Genomic DNA, 21,459 nt, shown 5'->3' with positions numbered 1-21,459 from the left:
GATCCTTTAAAGTGCTGATAATGAGTTAAAAAGGAGTGTCAGACACAAAAAGTCTGAATCCTGAGTATGTAGGATATTAAGAACAACAATATGCAATACAGAACTTGTAGCTTACAAATAATTGATGTAAACATTTTGAAATGCAGTAAACAATTTAATAGGTGTTGATTAACAGCAGATTAAGTAATTTTAAATTTACTTTGAAAAAGCAAATGACATTTTCAAGACATTGTCAGGAGGTGAATAAGAAACCAAACATATCCATCTCATCATGTAAAAGTAGTGTATTGAGTCTGACTTCTAAATTAGAAGGCTTTTGCTGGCCTCAGGCCATGAACATCTGTAGGGCATTTGACTCTTTCAGGACTTCAGTTAAATAACTTTCTTGAAAAATAGAGCAGCAGCAGTAGGCGTGGAGGCTATTAGAATTTTGTATGCATCTAAATGCCAAATGCATGATGCAAAACAAGAATAAACAAATTCCAGGCCTACAGTAATGGTGCTTGACAAAGATGATTTGGAGACAAGTAGGAAGGAATATAATAGGGAAAAAAAAATCAATGTATTAATGTTTTTGGATTATAGTGTGTTGGCCTTAAATGGAAAAGGTTATTCACAGGAAATAAGAAGCAATACATGAAATATTCAGTTGCTTTTTTAAAATATACATAAAAATCCTGTTTATAGGATTCTAGTCATTGCTATGGCTATCTTTTTTTTCATTAGAAGTAATACGTGAGAAAGTTTAAAGCTAATTGCAGTAGTTTCCCTATTGCTTTCCTATTGCTGAATATTGAATCTTGTTTTATGCAAAATTTATATGGATATTATACTTTGAGGTTGATTTGGGAATGAAGGATAGAATGCTCTTCATTGATTAAATTTGCGTTTTTGTTTGCGATCACCACACTGCTCCACAGAGGCATTTTGGAAACAGAATGCAATTATATTCTCTCTAGATGATACAACTTTTAATATAGCTTTGTTTATGAACATGAATATAAACATATCAACATAACCATAATATAATTATGAATAAAGACAGGAGGAATTCTTAAACTCCACAAGGAATCAGCAAATGCTAAATAAGATTAAAACAATCCAAAGGGATATAATTTCCAAATATTACAGGCTGCGTATGTTTTATCAATGGCACATATCTTCTCTATAACTCACCAATAATCAGTGCATTCCTATGCAAATTTAGGTTTCACCTGTTATATAATTAATAGATTTGAATTCCTTCCCCTAAATAATCCTGGGCTCTGTTGTTCTCTGTATAACCAGTTCATATTGCTGTCAGTGAGTAGTGTCAGAGTGCAACTGTGCAATACGGCCATTTACATCGCCTTGCAAAATAGGTTGAGTCTCTTCAGTTTCAGACTGTTTTATTTCAGAGATCACGTTGCATTCTACTTATGTCAAGCTTTTCTATAGTGCCTTTTAAACATGCAGCTTCTCTCTTAAGCAAAATTAGTATATTTCATTTGAATTGAATCTTATAATCTCACTGAGAATTTATGTAGCTGTTCTGATTGCACTATAAATTTTATTTTAGAATAACACAAATTGTTTACATAGTTACTTTGTTCTCAAGCACACAAACCCACGTTTTCTGTGGGGGTCTTCAAAACTGCATTCACAGTTGGAACTTCTGTCATCTGTTGTCCTTTATTTAAATTGAAGGCCTTAAAAGTTTATATGAAAATTTGGTCCTTTGACATTTAAAACAAAATTACACATCTAGTGCTTGTCACTTAGCACCAGTAAGCATCCCAGTCTCCAAGGTAGGGTTTTGTTAGTAGGCTTCCATAATGGTTTTAGATTGGAAGAGACCCCTGGAGTTCATCTAGTTCGAACTCCTGCTCAAAGCAGGGCAAAGTTTGATCAAGTTTTTCAGGGACTTTTCCAGTCCAGTTCTGAGTATCTGTGAGGACACAGATTCCACATCATCTTCAGGCATCCTTTTACATGACCGTGATTAACCACCCAGCTTGACAAGAATTTTGTCTTATGTCTGATTGTAGTCTCCCTTACTGCAACCTGTGAGTGTTGCCTCTTGGCCTTTTGCCAGGCACCTCTGAGAAGAGTCTGGCTCTCTCTTTTCTAAACACGCCCTCCCCCCTGGCCTTTATATAGTTTGAAGAAGTGCAATTAGATCCCCCTCATCCCCCTTTTATTTTTCAGGCTAAACAAGTTCGATTTCCTTAGCCTCTCCTCATAGGTCATGTTCTCCAGTCCCCTTTGATTTTAGTTGCCCTTTGCTGGTTTCATTTCAGTTTGTCAAGATCCCTCTTGCACTGCAGAGCCCCAAACTGGATCCGCTAGAGTCTCACAAGTGAGTGCCAAATAGAGGGGAATAATCCCTTGCCCCCAACCTGCTGGCTGCAGTCTTATTTAAGCAGCTCAGCAGGTGGTTAGGCCTAGTACCACAAGGGTACACATCTGATCCATGTTATACTTGTCCACCAGAATCCATGGGTGGACCCAAAATAGCTTTAGTCAGTGAGAGCTGAATCCTAAAATATGTAGATAAAACACCTTTCCAGTTGAGTCATCACTATACTTGGGTTTTTGGAGTTTGACTTAAATGTACATTTAAAAAGATTTAATTGCCCTAGTAGTGAATTTCATTATGTATTTGCATTGGTGTTTACCAGTATGCAGAAAAATTACATACCTGAGCAAGTAGTTTGACAAGTATTTGAATACATGGCCAAGGCATTGTAATAGCTGAGTCATTATGTTCATTCTTTAGGAATATTTTTGTTCATAATTCATATTTACTATCCCACATTTTGGTGGGATATCTCCTTATCTGTTTAGCCCTACTGTACCTTTTTGGTGGATGTCCCGTATGTGTTTAGCAGTAAGGTCATTCTAACAGCATCGTTTGCTAATACCAGAGGAAGCTGAAGCTAATTCCTAGTAATGATATGACCAACAAATCCCTTCTCAGTTAAGCTAGTTCTTTGGCTGCGTGGTTAGTCTTGGAGGCGCTATGTTGGTTTCACAATCACCACACTCCTGGTATTTACTTAATACTTTGCACAGTATTTTGTGGTGCTTCATTCTAGAAATGCTGCTTTCCTGTAGTTATTTTGTAAAGCTGCAGCAGCACAGATGGCCACATCTTCCAGTCTCACAATTCATCTAATGCAGTTGCTCTGGAGTTGCCTTCCCTCCCACCCCCGAGTTTGCCCCAGGTTTCCTTATCTTCTAATTTTGGGGAAATGCACATGAACCTAAATAATCATTTTCAATTAAATTCATCAGATTTTAGACTTTATATTTTCACCTACTATTTTTCTGAGTCTAAATAATCTGTGGGTGGAAACCAAATAACAAAAATGATTGAGATGCATTCATTCTGAAGTCGTAATATCCCTGTATGTGCTAACAGTGAAATAACTGTGTATTGCCCTTTAACCTTTTATTTATACAAAACATATTTGTATAGTTTGATTTGATCTGTTTTTTTATTTGTTGGTTATCGTCGTTTTGTTTCATTTTCCTGAGCACCAATGTGAAGTGAGCAGATGTTTTCACAAAGGTGCTATGTAAGTGACTATAGTTAATATTGAACCATTTAGTATTTGATTTCAGTTATAGTATACATTGTAGTATGTAGTGTATATGATATATATAGTGTACAATCTAGTATACAGTAGAATGTATTCTTATACATTTAAAAGAATTTTAAAAATTACATATTTAAGGTCTAGGGTTTTTATTCTTGTTTTTCATTTTCCAGTTGAATTTGGTAATGAATATATTTAAAACCTTGACCTAAAGTACAACTTGAGTCACCTACTTTATTCATACTTCATTCTGATATTATACTTAGTTCTGATTTATCTCTCTTCCTGATGAAAATCAATGTTCTAACTCTTTGTTTTCTGACTTTAATCAGTTTCTAATCCATGACAGAAACCAAACTCCCTAGTTTCCTTAGCAACCTCTTGCGAGGAACTTTATCAAGGTGCTTTAAAAGGTCAAATGATTAGTTTCTTTTCTATCTCTTTGCCACCATCTTCTGAGAATTCTAATAGGTTGAGGGAGGTGGCATTTTCCTGTAACCCGCAGTGACAGTTTGTATTATAATAGACCTTCTGAGATACTTAAAAGCTATCTTTGCTTATGGATATTTCCCCAAATTTACTGTATATTGGATTACAGTTCACTGACCTGGAATGCCTAGGACTGCTCCCTACTAAGGCAGTTCCGTTTGTGGCTGTGTCCCTGCACACACGCACACGCGCCTGCTCGTGCACACACGCTCTCGCTCTTTGTGTCTCTCTCGTCTCTTCCCCCAGCTCCCCAGCAGTGGAGCTGGTTGTATTGCATGTTACATCACAACGCTGAGATATGCGTTGTGCTGTGTTGCTCAAGAAGAACAAAAAATTGAATTTGAAATAACGTGTTGTGGGAATTCCACCACTTACTTTTCCATTTTGCTTTCTGTGGTTTACAGCTAGCCTAGGCTTGGAACTGTAAAGAGCTGAAAAAGTATTGTTTCCACGTGAGGGCACGCTGCATCCATTACCTTGGAAAACATTGCTTAAAATTCCAAATTTGAAAAAATAAAGAGCGTTTTCACCCACCCTGCGATCTATACTGACAATATATATTTTTTTAATTTCAAAGTTACTGTGGAATTCTTTTTCATCTTATATTACACAAAAATATTTACCCTTTAAGATACCATATTTAAGGCACACTTGACTGTATAGACTTCTGTTTTGACTTTGGGGCAGGGGAGGCCAATTTGGGTTTAGTGAGATTTTCTTTGTTTCCCCCCCTACACCCCCCACTTCTCTCCCCTTTCTTGGAAGAAAAATCTGGCTTGCAGCAGTAGTATTTCTGTATTATAGTCTGATTTCTAATGATATTCTGTTTTCCTCTGTGTTTCCCAAATATCATTAATACTTTCCCCTTTCCATTATATCATTTCAGGTGTACATTAAAGTTATAGACACAAATAATCACAGGCCTCAATTTTCCACTTCAAAATATGAAGTTTTTATACCTGAAGACACTGTACCAGAGACAGAAATTTTGCAAGTCAGTGCCACAGACAGAGATGAGAAGAATAAACTGATTTATACTATGCAGGGTAGCACTGATCCCATCAGTCTCAAAAAATTTCGTCTGGATCCTGGAACTGGCTGTCTTTATACTTCAGAAAAACTAGATCATGAGACCATGAACCAGCATATTCTTACAGTAATGGTAAATAAACACATTAGTTCTTCATTTGTTCTGAAGTCAACAGCAAACGTATCTCTTTTTTTTATGTCTTTTTATTTTGCTCCTCCCCCAATATAAACTTTTATGTATATGTTGAATTTGTATGCAGTCTTTGTCTCTGACTGGTACAGATTGAACCCTGAATTATTACTAATATTGGATGAACTACTGTAATAACAGTACTAATGTAGTATGGTGCTAATGACTAGTAATGTGCTAATTGTTTTAGGTTCGAGATCAAGATGTTCCTGTAAAGCGCAACTATGCTAGAATCATCATTAATGTTAGTGACACGAATGATCATGCTCCGTGGTTCACCAGCTCTTCCTATGAAGGACAGGTATACGAGTCAGCAGCTGTTGGATCAGCAGTACTCCAGGTTACAGCATTAGATAAGGACAAGGGAAAAAATGCAGAAATTGTGTATTCTATTGAATCAGGTATATTGACCTTCGTAAATCTTCAGTTTATTTTAAAATAATGAAGCTTGATCATGTTTCGTTTTTTCTGTAGACATATGAAAAATCAGCTATGAAAAAGAGAGCGATATAGGTGTCTGTGTTGTATTTTATGTCATGCGTTTAAACTATAGTCCGAGAACCTTACAATTGCAGTGGACTAGATAATTAATATTCATCTCCCTCATCTATTTTTACTACCCTCCTGAAGAAAAAGCTAAAGATGACCCTTAAAAGGATTTGTTCATTAGAAATTACGGAAGCGTTAAATTTAGATCGTAAAATTGCGTTCTGTTCTGATGATGTAAGTTATGTTTTGTGGCATAGGCAAAGCAAGGATTTGATGAAAAGAGTAAGAGCCTGCGACATGTTCCTTGGTGTTTAGTGCAATGTGAAAGAAGGAAGCTCAAAAATAACTTACATATCTATATACTGTTGCAGACAGAGCTACCAAATAGTCTGAATTTAAGTTAAGTTTTCTGATACATGCAGCAAGAAGGGTTCACTTTGTGTGTTTCCCTCTGGCTGGTTTTACATAGTGGGACTGCTAGTCTAGCTCAATAAAATATATAAGAAATCCTCTAATAGTCCATTTAACATTATGATGACTTTCACATTGCAGGCCAGAGAAGAGCAGTAGGTGCTGCTGGTTTTCTTTCACCTCAAAGTATCTCTAAAACATTCTGTCTATTCTTTTAATTACTTAAACAAACTCGTTATTATAACTAAAAATTAAATCTTGTAGATTTTTATAAAATAAGCCATGGTTTGAGTAGCAGTAGTATTGCCCCTTGCTTTGTCAAAATTTTCTACCCCTTGTGTAGACTGGCCACTGATGATGAGCTCTTTTTTTTTTTTTTTTTCCCTTGCCTTTTTTTTTGCCCTCCCTCCCCCTTTTTTTTCTTCCTGAATTTGCCTCTAACAGTGCAATTCAAATGATGGTGACTTTGAATAGTGAATAACATGGGATGGTACTGACTGACTTACCAAACTGACGCTGATAATGATGCATACCAAACATTGACTAGTTGGAAGTGAGTTTTGTTTCGGTCCAGTAAATCTAGATACAAGTCTGCCATCAGCAAGGTCCTGAATTATTTAGCCGCTATGACTGGAAAAAAAACAGAATGTGTTCTTTAAGTTATGTTAGCTATATGCTATAGTCTTTTGAAGCTGGAAAGTATTTTAAAATAAAAGTTTCGGTAACAAGTATAAGAAAATGTATATATTAAAGAGAGCAGTAGGTAAAAAGTTATGCAGTTACTGTTACGTGCGAGATGATATGAGCAAATGTTGCTTCTTTATTCTTGCCACAAGTTATTTTATAAAGACATAGGAATTGTTTACTGTAAATATTTTCCCTTTTCCCCAAAAGTGTTATTTTGGTATGAAAGCATACTTTAACACAGTATTGAAACAAAGCTGTGATTATGATACTCTGAAGAGGGAGAATATATTTGAATGTCTGATAAGTTGCTTAAAATATATCTTTGTTTTCTGTTATTTGGAGAAAAGCAAACCTTTTTACTAAGCAGGACACCAATGTTCATGAAACTTTTCTCTTGCCTTTCCTAATTCAGTAGTGCATGTTTTGTGAATACCAAAGCATTGCAAGAAAAAAATGCGTATGCATGCTGTCTGGCACGAATTTACACCCTGTTCTTTTTCTTTCTTCTAGATTTTTGTAGGAGTAAATGTAAGACTTTCTTAGGTTTGTTTTATAGGATTGTCATCTACTGAGAGGTTAAAGCATTATAGCTGATATTCCAAGCATATGGAATGAACATTCCTTAAATACTTGTGATGTCTGATGAGATTTGTAATGGCATATTCTAAAAATGCCACTGTGTTTAGAGCCTGCACTAAAAAAAAAGATAACATCTTCTGCCTACTTCTATGCATAACTCAGAAGTTTTTAATAAATGTTTCCATGCTGAGAACATGGCTTTAGTAATGTAATGTAATTTTTAAGGGAGTAAAATGTTTAATTTTACACTGTTTTAGTGCATGAGCTGAATATCATATACGGTGTAGTTCTTTACATTTTGAAATACATAGTTGAAAACAAATGGTCTTCAAGTGGCAGCTGGTAATATTCAGTAGGTGGTGTTTTTTTCTAACATTTTATCACAGGGCATAACTTGTCTGTGTATTAATATGAAGTTAGGGTGGAAATAGCTTCTAATCTAATTCAGAAAGACCTTTAATTTTGCAGCAGTGATTTAAAGAATACTTGCATAAACAATTGAGAATCAAAAGTGTCATAACACTTCTTTTTCCTCAAAAATCTAGTTACTTTAGATCATATAATAAAACTCTTATTCCACTAATGTCAGCTTCCGAATATAATTTTCTTTCAGCTTCAGTAGATATTTAATTTGGCTTAAACATGAATTCAATAACAAAGGTAATTTGAAGAAAATATATATAATTTTTAGGTGTTGAAAGTTGCAAAATACTTGTCATCTTTATTAGTTTTTTTTTTAATTGAAAATGAATCAAATTTTTGCATTTATTTTGAAGTCTTGGATAGCTTTACTAACTCTGCTTGGTGCCTTATTTCTGTGAGTAAACTTAGAATTAGTGCTAATTCATTACATAAAACTTTCCAAAGAGGCTAATGAACATTTTTAAACAAAATTAAGAAACCATAATGTTCCCTGTGTTTTCTCTACATGGTATCTTTTAGTTTATGCCTAATGAACAATCATTCTTCAATTTTTGTATACCTTTTTCTTAATTACATTTCTTTTTCCTTCACAGGGAATATTGGAAATGCCTTCTTTATAGATCCTATTTTGGGTATAATTAAAACTGCAAGAGAGTTAGACCGGAGTAACCAGGAAGAGTACAACTTGATAGTGAAAGCTACAGACAAAGGAGATCCTCCAATGAGTGAAGTGACTTCTGTGCATGTATTTGTTACAGTTTCTGATAATGCCTCACCAAAATTCACAGCCAAGGAATACTCTACAGAAATCAGTGAAAGTGCCAGCATTGGTTGTTTTGTTGGCATGGTTACAGCATACAGTCAGTCTTCTGTGGTTTATGAAATAAAAGATGGTAATATAGGTGATGCCTTTACTATCAACCCAAACTCGGGTGTTATTATTTCTCAGAAGTTACTTGACTTTGAAACTTTGCCTGTTTACACACTAACTGTGCAGGGAACAAACATGGCTGGCTTGTCCACTAATGCAACAGTTCTGGTGCACCTGCGGGATGAGAATGATAATATACCAATTTTTACGCAAGCTGAATATACAGGACTCATCAGTGAATCAACTTCAATTAACAGTGTGGTTCTAACTGACAAGAATATTCCATTAGTAATTCGAGCTACAGATGCTGATAAAGAATCAAATGCTTTGCTTGTTTATCAAATTGTTGAAACATCTGTCCACAAGTATTTTGCCATTGATTCTAGCACTGGTGCTATTCGGACTGTAATGAGTCTGGACTATGAGGAGACAAACATTTTCCGCTTTTCAGTGCAAGTACATGATATGGGGATACCACGTTTATATGCAGAATATGCAGCTAATGTTACTATTTATGTAATTGACATCAATGATTGCCCTCCTGTGTTTTCAAAAGAGTTGTTTGAGACATCCATTTTGGTTCCAACCTACAAAGGTGTGAAAGTCATCAGCGTAAATGCCACTGATGCTGATTCAGGCATTTTTTCACAATTAATTTATTCCATTATTGAAGGCAACATTGGAGAAAAATTTTCAATAAACCCGAAGACTGGAGTTATAACAGTACAAAATACAACTCAGTTAAGGAGCAGATATGAATTAACAGTTAGAGCATCTGACGGCAGATTTGCAAGCACTGCATCTGTAAAAATTAATGTGAAAGAAAGCAAAGCAAGTCAGCTGAAGTTCACACAGAGTTCTTACTCTGCAACAGTGCGGGAGAATTCCACTGAGGCAAAAACAATAGCTGTTGTTACTGCTGTAGGGAATCAAATAAATGAGCCTTTGTTTTACCATATTCTAAATCCAGACAGCAGATTTAAAATAAGTTATACTTCAGGTGTCCTTTCAACAACTGGAATACCATTTGATCGTGAACAGCAAGAATCTTTTGATGTGGTGATAGAAGTGACAGAGGAGCATAAACCATCAGCTGTTGCTCACGTTGTGGTTAAAGTCACTGTGGAAGATGTAAACGATAATGCTCCAGTTTTTGTCAATCTTCCGTATTATGCTGTCATTAAAGTAGACTCTGAAGTAGGCCATGTTATTCGACGTGTCACTGCTGTAGATAAAGATACAGGCAGAAATGGAGAGGTGCGTTACTATCTCAAAGAACATCATGAACACTTCCAAATTGATCCCACTGGAGAAATTGCACTGAAGAAAAAATTTGAACCAGACACACTAAATAAGGAGTATATGGTCACAGTAGTGGCAAAAGATGGAGGAGAACCTGCTTTCACTGCTGAAGTTGTAGTCCCAATTACAGTTATGAATAAAGCTATGCCAGTTTTTGAAAAGCCTTTTTACAGTGCAGAGATACCAGAAAATGTTCAGCTTCATAGCCCCGTTGTGCATGTACAAGCAAACAGCGCAGAAGGACTTAAGGTGTTTTACAGCATCACAGATGGGGATCCTTTCGGTCAGTTCACTATCAACTTCAACACTGGAGTTGTAAATGTCGTTGCCCCTCTTGATTTTGAGTCTCATCCAGCCTACAAACTGAGTATTCGAGCAACAGACTCCCTAACTGGAGCTCATGCTGATGTGTTTTTAGACATAATAGTGGAAGACATCAATGATAATCCTCCTGTGTTTACAGAGCAATCTTATGCTGTGACCCTGTCTGAGGCATCTGTCATTGGAACATCTGTTGTACAAGTGAGCGCTACAGATGCTGATTCTGGAACAAACAGGGGAATTTCCTATCACTTGGTTGAGGATAACAGTGAAAGTCATGACTACTTCCACATTGATAGCGTCACTGGACTCATTCTGACAGCAAGAACTTTGGACTATGAACAAATTCAGCAACACAAATTACTAGTCAGGGCCATAGATGGTGGCATGCTGCCCTTGAGCAGTGATACTGTTGTAACTGTTGATGTAACCGATCTCAATGATAACCCCCCTCTGTTTACCCAATTGCTTTATGAAGCTAAAATTAGTGAACTGGCTCCTCGTGGGCATTTTGTGACATGTGTACAAGCCTCAGATGCAGATAGTTCTGATGTTGACAAACTGGAATACTCCATTCTGACAGGCAATGACCATATGAATTTTGTAATTAATAGTAAAACTGGCATTATCACCATCTCAAACCTACGCAGACAGACACTGAAGTCACATTATAATCTTAATGTGTCTGTGTCTGATGGAGTCTTCAGAAGCTCAGCCCAAGTCCACATAATTGTAACCAGTGCCAATATGCATAGCCCGGTTTTCAGCCAGAATGAGTATGAGGTTGAACTAGCTGAAAATGCTCCATTACATACTTTGGTGACTGAGGTTAAAGCAACAGATGAAGATTCTGGTACTTACGGCCACATCACTTACCACATTGTAAATGACTTTGCCAAAGATAGATTTTACACAAATGAGAGAGGGCAGATATTTACCTCTGAAAAGCTTGACCGTGAAACACAAGCAGAAAAAGTAATTGCCATAAGCTTAATGGCCAAAGATTCAGGAGGAAAAGTTGCTTTCTGTACAGTTAATGTAATACTTACAGATGATAATGATAACGTTCCTCAATTCCGAGCAACAGAGTATGAAGTAAATATTGGATCTGATGTTCCAAGGGGAACTTCTGTCATTAAAGTCTGGGCATCTGATGCTGATGAGGGTACAAATGCAGATATCACATATACTATTGAAGCAGAGTCTGAAAGTGTTAAAGAGAATTTGGAAATTGATTCATTGTCTGGTGTAATTACTACAAAAGAAAGCTTAATTGGTTTAGAAAATGAATTTCTAACCTTCTTTATTAGAGCAGTGGATGGTGGTTCCCCCCCAAAGGAGTCAATTGTTCCTGTCTATGCTAGAATACTCCCACCAGAAGTGCCTCTCCCAAAATTTTCAGAACCGTTCTATTCTTATACAGTTTCCGAGGACATTCCAATTGGAGCTGAGATAGATGTTATCAAAGCAGAGCATAATCAGACTTTGGTGTATAGTCTGATTAAAGGGAACACTCCTGAAAGCAATAGGGATGATTTTTTTGTAATTGACCGACAAACTGGAAGATTGAAACTTGAGAAGAATCTTGATCACGAAACTACTAAATGGTATCAGTTCTCAGTGCTAGCACAGTATGCGAATGAAGATTATAATGTTGTTTCCTCAGTAGAGGTGAGCATTCAGGTAAAAGATGCAAATGATAATAAACCAGTTTTGGAGTCCAATCCATATGAAGCATTCATTGTAGAAAACATGCCGGCTGGAACAAGAGTCATCCAAGTTAAAGGAACTGATTTAGATTCAGGACTCAATGGGCAGGTTACTTACAGCTTAGATCCTTCTCAAGAACTAGACGTTTTAGAGTCTTTTGCCATAAACCTGGAAACTGGTTGGATAACCACTCTCAAAGAGCTCGACCATGAGAAACAGGACAAATACAAAATTACAGTGGTTGCATCTGATAGGGGTGAAAAAATTCAGCTGTCTTCTATGGCTGTGGTTGAAGTTAATGTTACAGATGTGAATGACAATCCTCCGCGCTTTACTGCAGGGATATATAAAGGTACAGTCAGTGAGGATGACCCTCCTGGTGGGGTAATTGCCATCTTAAGTACCACTGATGCTGATACAGAAGAAGCCAATAGACAAGTCTCCTATTACATTACAGGTAAATGTCTTTGAGTAATGTCAGAGTATTAATTTGAGTAATCCTGGAATGCTGTGAGTTACAACTTAGTCTTTCAAATTATTAGAAAACATATATATTTTGAAGCCATATAGTGGCAAGGAAAAAATGTCATTGTCTTAAAGTGAAGATTAAAAATTACAGGTAAAAATGAGTTTTCAAAAGCATATCTTTGGCTTTGTTTGACACATGCTTAAAATGTCTTTCTAAAGATGTTGTTTACTTCTTATATATCAGATTTCATTGGAAGATATATTTACACTGAAATAAATGATGCCATTAAAGACCGAACCAAAGAAATTTCATAAAATAATAAAGTATTAATTTCCAGTAGAGTATTTTAATATATTTCTTATTTAGTATAAGTGTCTTCATTAGCTGTAATGCTGCATTAATTTCTATGTTATTATTTATAGCTTCTGTTGGCTGTAGTTAAATTTGTTGTCTAAGCATTCACTGACTATTTTTACCTGAAAAATAAAGATATTTCTATATAGAGCCATGGGGAGTGGCTGCTTGGTTGCATTTAGATTTTTTATTTTTAGCTGTAAATTAATGTTGATAGAGTAATTGTAACATTCTCTCTCTTGTTTTTAGTGAAATGTGTCTATTGATATTTCAGGAGGTGATCCCTTGGGACAGTTTGCCATTGAAAATATGCAGAATGAATGGAAGGTCTATGTCAAGAAGCTTCTGGATAGGGAAGAAAAGGACAATTACCTTCTAAATATTACAGCTACTGATGGGACCTTTTCATCTAAAGCTGTGGTGGAGGTTAAAGTCCTTGATGCTAATGATAACAGCCCTGTTTGTGAAAAGGTAGGCCCAATCTTTTATCTTCCACATTCAGCTGCTTTCCTGGGTAAAATGTAAGCTCATTTTCTCTGAAATCATATCTCAGAGGACTGACAAATAGGTATTCCCTGGTAACAGAAATATACTTTGTACTACAAAGACAACATGCTACAAAAGAAAGGTGATTTCTTGGGCAGATTTCTTAGCAATTTAAAAAACCCAAAGACAATTCAATGATGTAATTTCATTATTTGATGAGGATTTGAAGAGCATGAAGACAAATTTAATACATTTTTCCTGTCTTAATGCGTGCTTTTGCAAAAGAAAATGTTTTAGGCTGCTGCCATGATAGTTTTATATGCTTCTATCTTCTGAAGTAGGTAAAGCCTCAAAGTATTTGTGCATTTCCTGTAATAGGAGTAGAAGAGTTGGAAAGACTGGAAAATTGCATTGTGGTTACAGTAAACAACACCAAAAACTTGTAATCTGTTAAAAAATAAATAAAAAATTTAAGAATGGAAGAAAACAGGAAAGCAGAACCTGCAAGGAATATAATTGCTTTACAAAAAAGCCCTGAGTTTTCAGTCAGCTTTTTTTTTTCCTTAGCACCTTTGGAATCTTCATAGCCATCAGGTTGTGTCATGTTGAACAGATTTGATGTTATTGGGGTGAAAGGCAAAATCTTTTCTTTTTCTGGGAAGGATTAAGTATACAGTGAGCCTTTGATTCTTTTTATTAGTCTGTGTTTCTTACTCATGTAAGAAAGGATGTAGCTAAATACAAATCAGTAAATCGATGTTTTTAGCTTTATTCCTTTGTTAATATTGGTTTCGGTTATAACGGCCAGTCCTTCTATGGTAATTCACATGCCTAACATGAATGAGTAAGTGTGCTTCATGTCTTTACGTTCTGATTTTTTTTTTTCTTAGTTGTTATTGAAACTGGAAGCCTGTAACCCTTTAGTATAAAAGGCAGGTGTTGATTTCTTCTAGATTCAGTTGGACCTAGAGAAAATGACTTACCCAAAGATGAAAAAGCAAAGTTGCAAAAAATTTCACAACTCCAAGAGTGGGGATGTCTTAAATTATTAGTTAATCAGTTAGAGGTGTTTAGAGTTCGTAGCTATGCATTGACACTCAAGAGTCCATAAGGTTGCAAATGTCAGTAATAATTACTTTTCCAAGTAATTTATTAACTGTGAGGTAATTAATTAGAAAAATCACAAGTCCTTATGATTTTCAGGTATTTCATCCTCTGGTTCACTTCACATGTTCCCAAACATTCAAACAGAATATCTCATCTTTCATTCTCTTCTCTTCCCTCCCCCTGTGCAACTCCTACTTACTCCATATGTTTTAATCTTACAATGTTATTTTAAAATCTTTTAGGCTTTGTACACTGATGCTGTTCCTGAAGATGCCCTTCCTGGCAAACTGATAATGCAGGTATCTGCCACAGATGCAGATATTCGTTCCAGTGCTGAAATTACTTATACACTGCATGGCACAGGAGCAGAAAAATTCAGACTGACTTCAGACACAGGTAATACTTCTAACATGTTATAGGCTGTACAAAATTGCAGTCATAGCCTCGCTTTATAAAATGTTTTACTATTATGTAAGACATACGTGAATGTCAGTACTTTAAGCTTTGTATTAATGGTTAGTTTATTATATGACTTGTTTTAAATGTGAATTTCTATTATGTAAATATTAATAACATATTGATGAGAGGTCAGGGAAAAGGTCAGTATTTAATATATGAAGAACTAAAGAATAAATGGAGTAATTGCCCTGAAGGCAGAAACTTCCATGTCAAAGTGATTGGCAATAAAAGTATGGTATATATGTTGTACTTTTTATATTCAGTATATCAGTCAGTAGCAATCATAATGAGTTTATGAATTAAAAATAACTTTATTCAGATTCTCTTCGCCATCATTCGGTTTGGCATATTAAATGGGTTGAGGTTAGACTGAGGAACAAAGTTCCTTTCCGTAGTAAAATACACCAAAGCCACCTCCAATTTTATTGGAATTATTATATAATCAAGATGAACTGTTAACTTCCTTGACTCTTTTTTGTTTTCCTGCTATTCATGTGTTCTGGATGACCAAGGCCAAAATCCTGTGTGCTGCAGGGTACAATAAACAAGTAGTAATAAGGGAGTAGTAAATGATATATAAAAAATAACTGATAAATAAAAAGATATAGTGGGAATACAGAGAAGAAGATAAGAATACTTTAGTGGCAAAGTAAATGAGAAGGATCTTACTTCACAGTTTTTTTTTCACTTTGATTTCACTGATGTGCTATGCTAGCATGTTGTTACATAAATTCATAAATTCTATGTTAATAGAAATAATGTTCATAACATTAATAAATTTTAGAGATTTGTCTGCAGCAACAAGTTATATTTGATGGTGTAAGTACCTCTGTTATTCATTGCTACATGTTAAAGGAGGAGAGTCAACTCAATAACTGTGGAGGGAACACAACCAAATAGCCCAGAAAATACATAGCATTTTACCTTGCATTTTGTTAAAGGCAGGGTTTGAATATTTTAATTTTCTTTACACAATAACACGTAATTATTTAAACGAAGTGTACATGGATGGATTCATGCATGCATGTATGTGCATGCATGTGTGCACATACTCTGCACCATTGAGTACTGTTACTTCAGCTAGTTTCAGTTTTAGAGTGATTTAAAATCAAAGCTGAAGGGTTTTAACATTTAAACTTTTAAAGCAGAAGAGGCAGGCCGCTGACATGTTTTGCCCAAAGTAGAGCTCATTGGTGCAGTGCAGCTGTTGACTCAGCCACCGATGAAATTATCCTCAAAAAGAAAATTGATCATCTTTTTTGAGTACCAAGGGATTTTAGAGGAGGAAAGCATGCTAGGCTACAAAACATTATGGGACACTTAATTCTTGCAACTTGCATCCATTTATATTTGTTACTCTGTTTATAGGTGAACTGAAAACACTAATGCCACTTGATCGTGAGCAGCAAGCAGTTTATTATCTTCTAGTGAAAGCCACAGATGGAGGAGGAAGATTCTGCCAGGCTAATATTATTCTGACTCTGGAAGATGTGAATGATAATGCCCCAGAGTTTACAGCTGATCCTTACTCCATTACTGTGTTTGAAAACACCGAGCCTAAAACCCTTTTGACAAGAGTGCAGGCAACAGATGCAGATGCAGGTACGCATTCTTTAACTGATTCTCTTGTCATGGTCTCAAAGTTACAGTAATGTTTATTTTGTCGCATCCTGAGAGATGTTAGGTCTTTCAGTGGAACTGACAGATGTTCAGTACCTCTTAGGGTTAGACTTCTGAGTGATATATTTAGGTCTAAATGATGTAACACCTAAGTTTCATGTGTTAGTAGCTTGGAAAACATCCCTTTCATGTCTCTGACTGTGCAAAAAAGAATGGGGAAGAGAGAGAGACAAAATGTAGGATCATTTTTGTGCAGTTAACTATTAATGTTCTGATGGAGTAAGTCCATCCTTTTGCTCCTGGTTTAAGTAAAAGGAAGCTGAAGCCCTGTCCATGTAGATAGAAGTCATGTTTTCAATGTGTGCTCCTCAGCCTAGCCGTTGATAGTATCCTAAAGAGAACCATGGTTAGTTATAGCTTTATGTATATGCAACCTTATTAAGAATTTTGCTGCCTCTTTATTATCACTGTTTAGCTCTAAGTATTTTAGTGAACATGAACTGAAAATGACATTAGAAAGAATTTGTTCTTAGACTTGTTCATATATTTGGAAGGAAGAACACAAGAGCATATAGTCTTTGTTTAAAGGTATATGATTTTTATATATAATCCTTTTTTCAATTAAATAATATCAATAATTGCCTCACCCTCGTGAAACAACTGACCTGATTTGTGCTACAATAAACTAGGTTATTGAATTGGAAGATAACAGTCAGATGTTTTGACACTTCACTAGTCTTTGAGGCTTAGGAGCAAAATGCTTGGCCCAAAACAGTATGGGGTTTTTTGTTTGTTTTATACAGAAATCTTGCCAGAAATGATGTTCCTGTTAATTTTGGGATATGATTCTTAAATTTACTGGAATAGAGCCTGGTTATTTGAGGTAGCCCAACTCCCCCATATTCTCCAGTGTTATTTTTAAGCCTGCTAAGCAGATGCTGTTGTTTTGAAGTTCTAATTTATATTACTAATATACAGTACTGTGACTGAAACAACCATGCTTCATGGGTTTTTTTTGTGACAGAAAATCTCTATGATGAAGAATTTCTTTGTTTGGTTGTTTTTTTAATCAGATTGCATGTTTTGGGGGATCATTTTGCCCTTGACAGGAGCTGTTAACTGTTGCTGAAATTTACTTTAAGATGAATGATAGTATTTCACATGCACATTTTATTTCTGTAGCTATCAAATCCACTATTATGTTGGTGTATTTTAACTGTTTTATCGTACTCTGCAATTCTTTTTAAAATGCAGGGATAAACCGTCAAATCCATTATTCACTGGTGAACTCTGCAGAAGGCCAGTTCTCTATTGATGAATTCTCTGGAATCATTCGGCTGGAGAAACCTTTGGATCGAGAGTTGCAAGCTGTGTACACTCTGACTCTGAAGGCTACAGATGAAGGTTTACCTAGAAGACTGTCTTCCACAAGTAGTCTTATAGTTTCTGTTTTGGATATAAATGATAATCCACCTGTATTTGAGCATAGGGAGTATAGTGCCAGCATATCAGAGGACACTTTGGTTGGAACTGAAGTTCTCCAGATCTATGCTGCAAGCAGGGACATCGAAGCCAATGCTGAAATCACATACTCAATAGTCAGTGGGAATGAACATGGAAAATTCGGTATTGATTCCACAACAGGTAACAGAATGTAACTGTGAATATACGTTAGCCTAACAGAGCACTGTGCTGTACTATGCTCTGCAATAATTCAGCCAAATAGGTTATGTATAATCCATGTATATTACCCATACCGCCATCCTGGCTGTAAAGCTGGTGATACTGTTTAATCACCCATTTTGGCGGTATACAAAGAAGGGCAATAGAATGTGAAACAAGAACTTTATTTAATACTGCTGTTTATTGTTTTTTTTGCATTAGATTTATTTAGTTTTATAAGAGTAAAGGTTTCCTAGCCAGAATGTTCTCCACCTGGGGAATGGAAGAATTCTATAATTATAGAAGCATAATAGTCTTTTCACAAAAGCCATTATGTATAATCAGAATGAGTAGCCAGACTTTGTAAAAGAAAGATCAGAAACTAAATTGGCAAGGAAAACTAGTCATTGGTCCACAAAGATGGTAATTCTAGAGGAGTTTGATATGGCATTAAAGAAAGATTGGAGTACTCTATTCAATCATATGTCCAGCATGACATCAGAAATTTTAGGCTTGAATGTTAATCAGATTTAGTTTCAGAAAGCACTTAGATTCTTTGGAAAATATTACCCCATTAATGGCAGTATTTTGTTAATATACTCCTCTATTCTAGCTTTTCTTTCTTACATAATTCTTTTTCTAGGTAAAATTTCAGGTAAAGTTTTTTTTTTTTTAATAAGATTTCTACCCAAAAGTTAATAGTAGTTAATTATACCAGTGTAACTGAAATAAGTCTTCCTACTATTCTTTCCAGTGTGCACACTAGTACTATAGAGGTACCTTGCCAGTTTGACTTCTTCTCATATTTGAAAGGAGGAGAAGGATATTCAGAAAAACATTCTTCCAGCAGTAGATTAGCATGTCTGTTAGGGACTGCATTATCTTAACTATTCAGTTAAAAACTCACACTTTTAACTGAAATTTTTCAATCAACCAAAATCCATGGTCAGACAGTTCTGCTATCACCTCTGTGTACTCCTCTGCCCAACATTAATGCTGGCTGCAAGGGAAGTGAAGTCATTTCGTATTTTTGATTAATTAAATATTAAGAAAAGGACTTTTCCTAAACATTTTTTTTAATTCCTTCTTTTTTTTTTTAATGAAAAAATGTGAGCCAAGTAGTTTTAAAGTGCGAGTCTTGTGTAGTAATGGCAGGAACTTCTAAACTTTTTACTTTTATGTGTAAAGCCTGATTATATCACTGGGTAACTCTACCTTTACAGTGATGAATCAAGTCCTGAAGAAGCTGCTTATTTGTCAGACAAACTCAAAACCTGTAATATGTAATACTACAGTCATAGCAGAATTTCTGTTGATGTGTGATTTTTTTTTTTTATTCCCCCCCCCCTTGTAGGAGCCATTTTTATTATTGAGAACCTGGATTATGAAATTTCCCATGAGTATTACCTGACAGTAGAAGCCACAGATGGAGGCACACCTTCATTAAGTGATGTTGTAACAGTGAATATTAATGTAACAGATATTAATGACAATACTCCGGTGTTTAGCCAAGACACTTATACTGCAGTAATCAGTGAAGATGCTATCCTTGAACAGTCAATCATTACAGTATGTATTATCATCTTTTTTTCCCTTGAAATGCTCTGTTATGACTATCATGCTTTCAGTCTTGGAGGAATAAATATTAATTTGAAGACAGGCATAAATGAATAGATAAATTTGCCACTGAGTGAATTGAAAATTTTTTTGAAAAAGTTTCAAAAGCAGGGACATGATGTGCTATGGGAAAGTACATGATATTGTGTGGTATATTTGTATATATGTGTAGTATATTCTTCTCATGAGAACATGACTTCATTTTCAGAAGGAATTCAGGAAATGAGTTTAGGTGACGTTGGTATGTGCCGAATATTATGATGTTTCTCCCGAGAACTCTGTAATTTTATTAGGCCTGAAACAGCTGTGCTTGTCTTCAGGATGAGTTTATTTGAAACATGATAGTGTCTGTCTAGACCTGTTTTAAATGAGACTATAATGTCCCGTAGGTTGTGGCAGATGATGCTGATGGACCTTCAAACAACCACATTCACTACTCGATTATAGATGGCAATCAGGGAAATCCTTTTACAATTGATCCTACCAGGGGTGAAATAAAAGTGACTAAACTTTTAGACAGAGAAAAAGTAAGTTTTTGATACTTTTTGATTATCTGGGATTAATTTAGTTATAAGTAATTGAAAACCACCACTTTTTTGGATGATATTTGTAAAGTACCATTTCAAATATTTCAGAATTAATATAACCAAAACAAAGTGAAAGCAACTATTTATGGCAGTGCTGAGGGTGGGGGTCATATTTGGAGGGATATGCTTATATAAACTTAAGTCTTATTGGGGGTTTGCACAAAAATATTTCTTCATTAAAAGAAAGCTGGGTTTGTTACTGTTTCTTTGTTCCATAGTGAATCTGTGGATTTTTTTAAATTTATTTTTAGATTTCAGGATACACCTTGACAGTTCAAGCTTCAGATAATGGAAACCCACCCAGATTAAATACAACTACAGTTAATATTGATGTTTCTGATGTAAATGACAATCCTCCAGTATTCTCGAAAGGAAATTATAGTGTCATCATCCAGGTAAACTTAAATATAGACGATAAAGTTTTAGGAATCAAATTAATAATATTACTTGAGTGTTAATTTTGACTTGAAAAAGTAGGCAAGCTATGATAAACCTAATGCTTCAATTTTCTTTTCCTTTTTTTTTTTATTATTTTTATTGCTCAAGGTTGTCAGCGGGACCACTTGTCTGAATTAAGTGCTAAGGGTTACAAAATCCGTATTGTGCAGTCTATTTAGAAACTTATGTTGCAAGGAGTGTGTGTTCTTTTTTTGGATGTAATTTGTGTGTGTGTGTGTGTGTGCATGCATATATATTGCATTTGTGCTTATAATGTGCTTAACATCATGCAGCTAGGTTAAAATACCTAATAGTCTTGCTATTTTGTTAACCTTAGAGTTACTACGTAGAAAAAGATACTTTATCTGACTGCTACTGCAAAGCAAGTATTCTGCACTGTGGCACATAGTTCCAGATTTGATTCATATTGGCCTCCTCTGGTATCAGAAGCAGCTGAAGCAGGAATAGTATTTCATATTGCTACATACCAATCCTTTGACAAATTTTGCACCTTAGGCACCAGATTCTCAAATAGCTGGCAGGTATTTGCCTGATTCAGACACCTGTCTGCCAAAGCA

General features: G+C 35.4%; 1 protein-coding gene across 4 annotated transcripts in view; it reads left to right on the top strand.

Annotated features, from left to right (window-relative positions):
* Positions 1 to 21,459, top strand: part of FAT1 (FAT atypical cadherin 1) — a 112,261-nt gene that overhangs the window by 71,645 nt on the left and 19,157 nt on the right. For all 4 annotated transcript variants that reach the window (XM_067297995.1, XM_067297994.1, XM_013942103.2 and 1 more), the window contains exons 8-17: positions 4,957 to 5,232; positions 5,480 to 5,690; positions 8,472 to 12,539; positions 13,180 to 13,376; positions 14,741 to 14,894; positions 16,326 to 16,559; positions 17,832 to 18,221; positions 19,594 to 19,808; positions 20,246 to 20,383; positions 20,695 to 20,838. In XM_067297995.1, coding sequence (XP_067154096.1) covers positions 4,957 to 5,232; positions 5,480 to 5,690; positions 8,472 to 12,539; positions 13,180 to 13,376; positions 14,741 to 14,894; positions 16,326 to 16,559; positions 17,832 to 18,221; positions 19,594 to 19,808; positions 20,246 to 20,383; positions 20,695 to 20,838 — 6,027 coding nt within the window. The remainder of the gene's footprint in view (positions 1 to 4,956; positions 5,233 to 5,479; positions 5,691 to 8,471; positions 12,540 to 13,179; positions 13,377 to 14,740; positions 14,895 to 16,325; positions 16,560 to 17,831; positions 18,222 to 19,593; positions 19,809 to 20,245; positions 20,384 to 20,694; positions 20,839 to 21,459) is intronic.

The sequence above is a fragment of the Apteryx mantelli genome, chromosome 5 (assembly GCF_036417845.1).
Source record: "Apteryx mantelli isolate bAptMan1 chromosome 5, bAptMan1.hap1, whole genome shotgun sequence".
Classification (NCBI taxonomy): Eukaryota; Metazoa; Chordata; class Aves; order Apterygiformes; family Apterygidae; genus Apteryx; species Apteryx mantelli.
The sequence above is the reverse complement of the archived record's forward strand: the minus strand, read 5'-3'. Positions and strand labels throughout refer to the sequence as shown.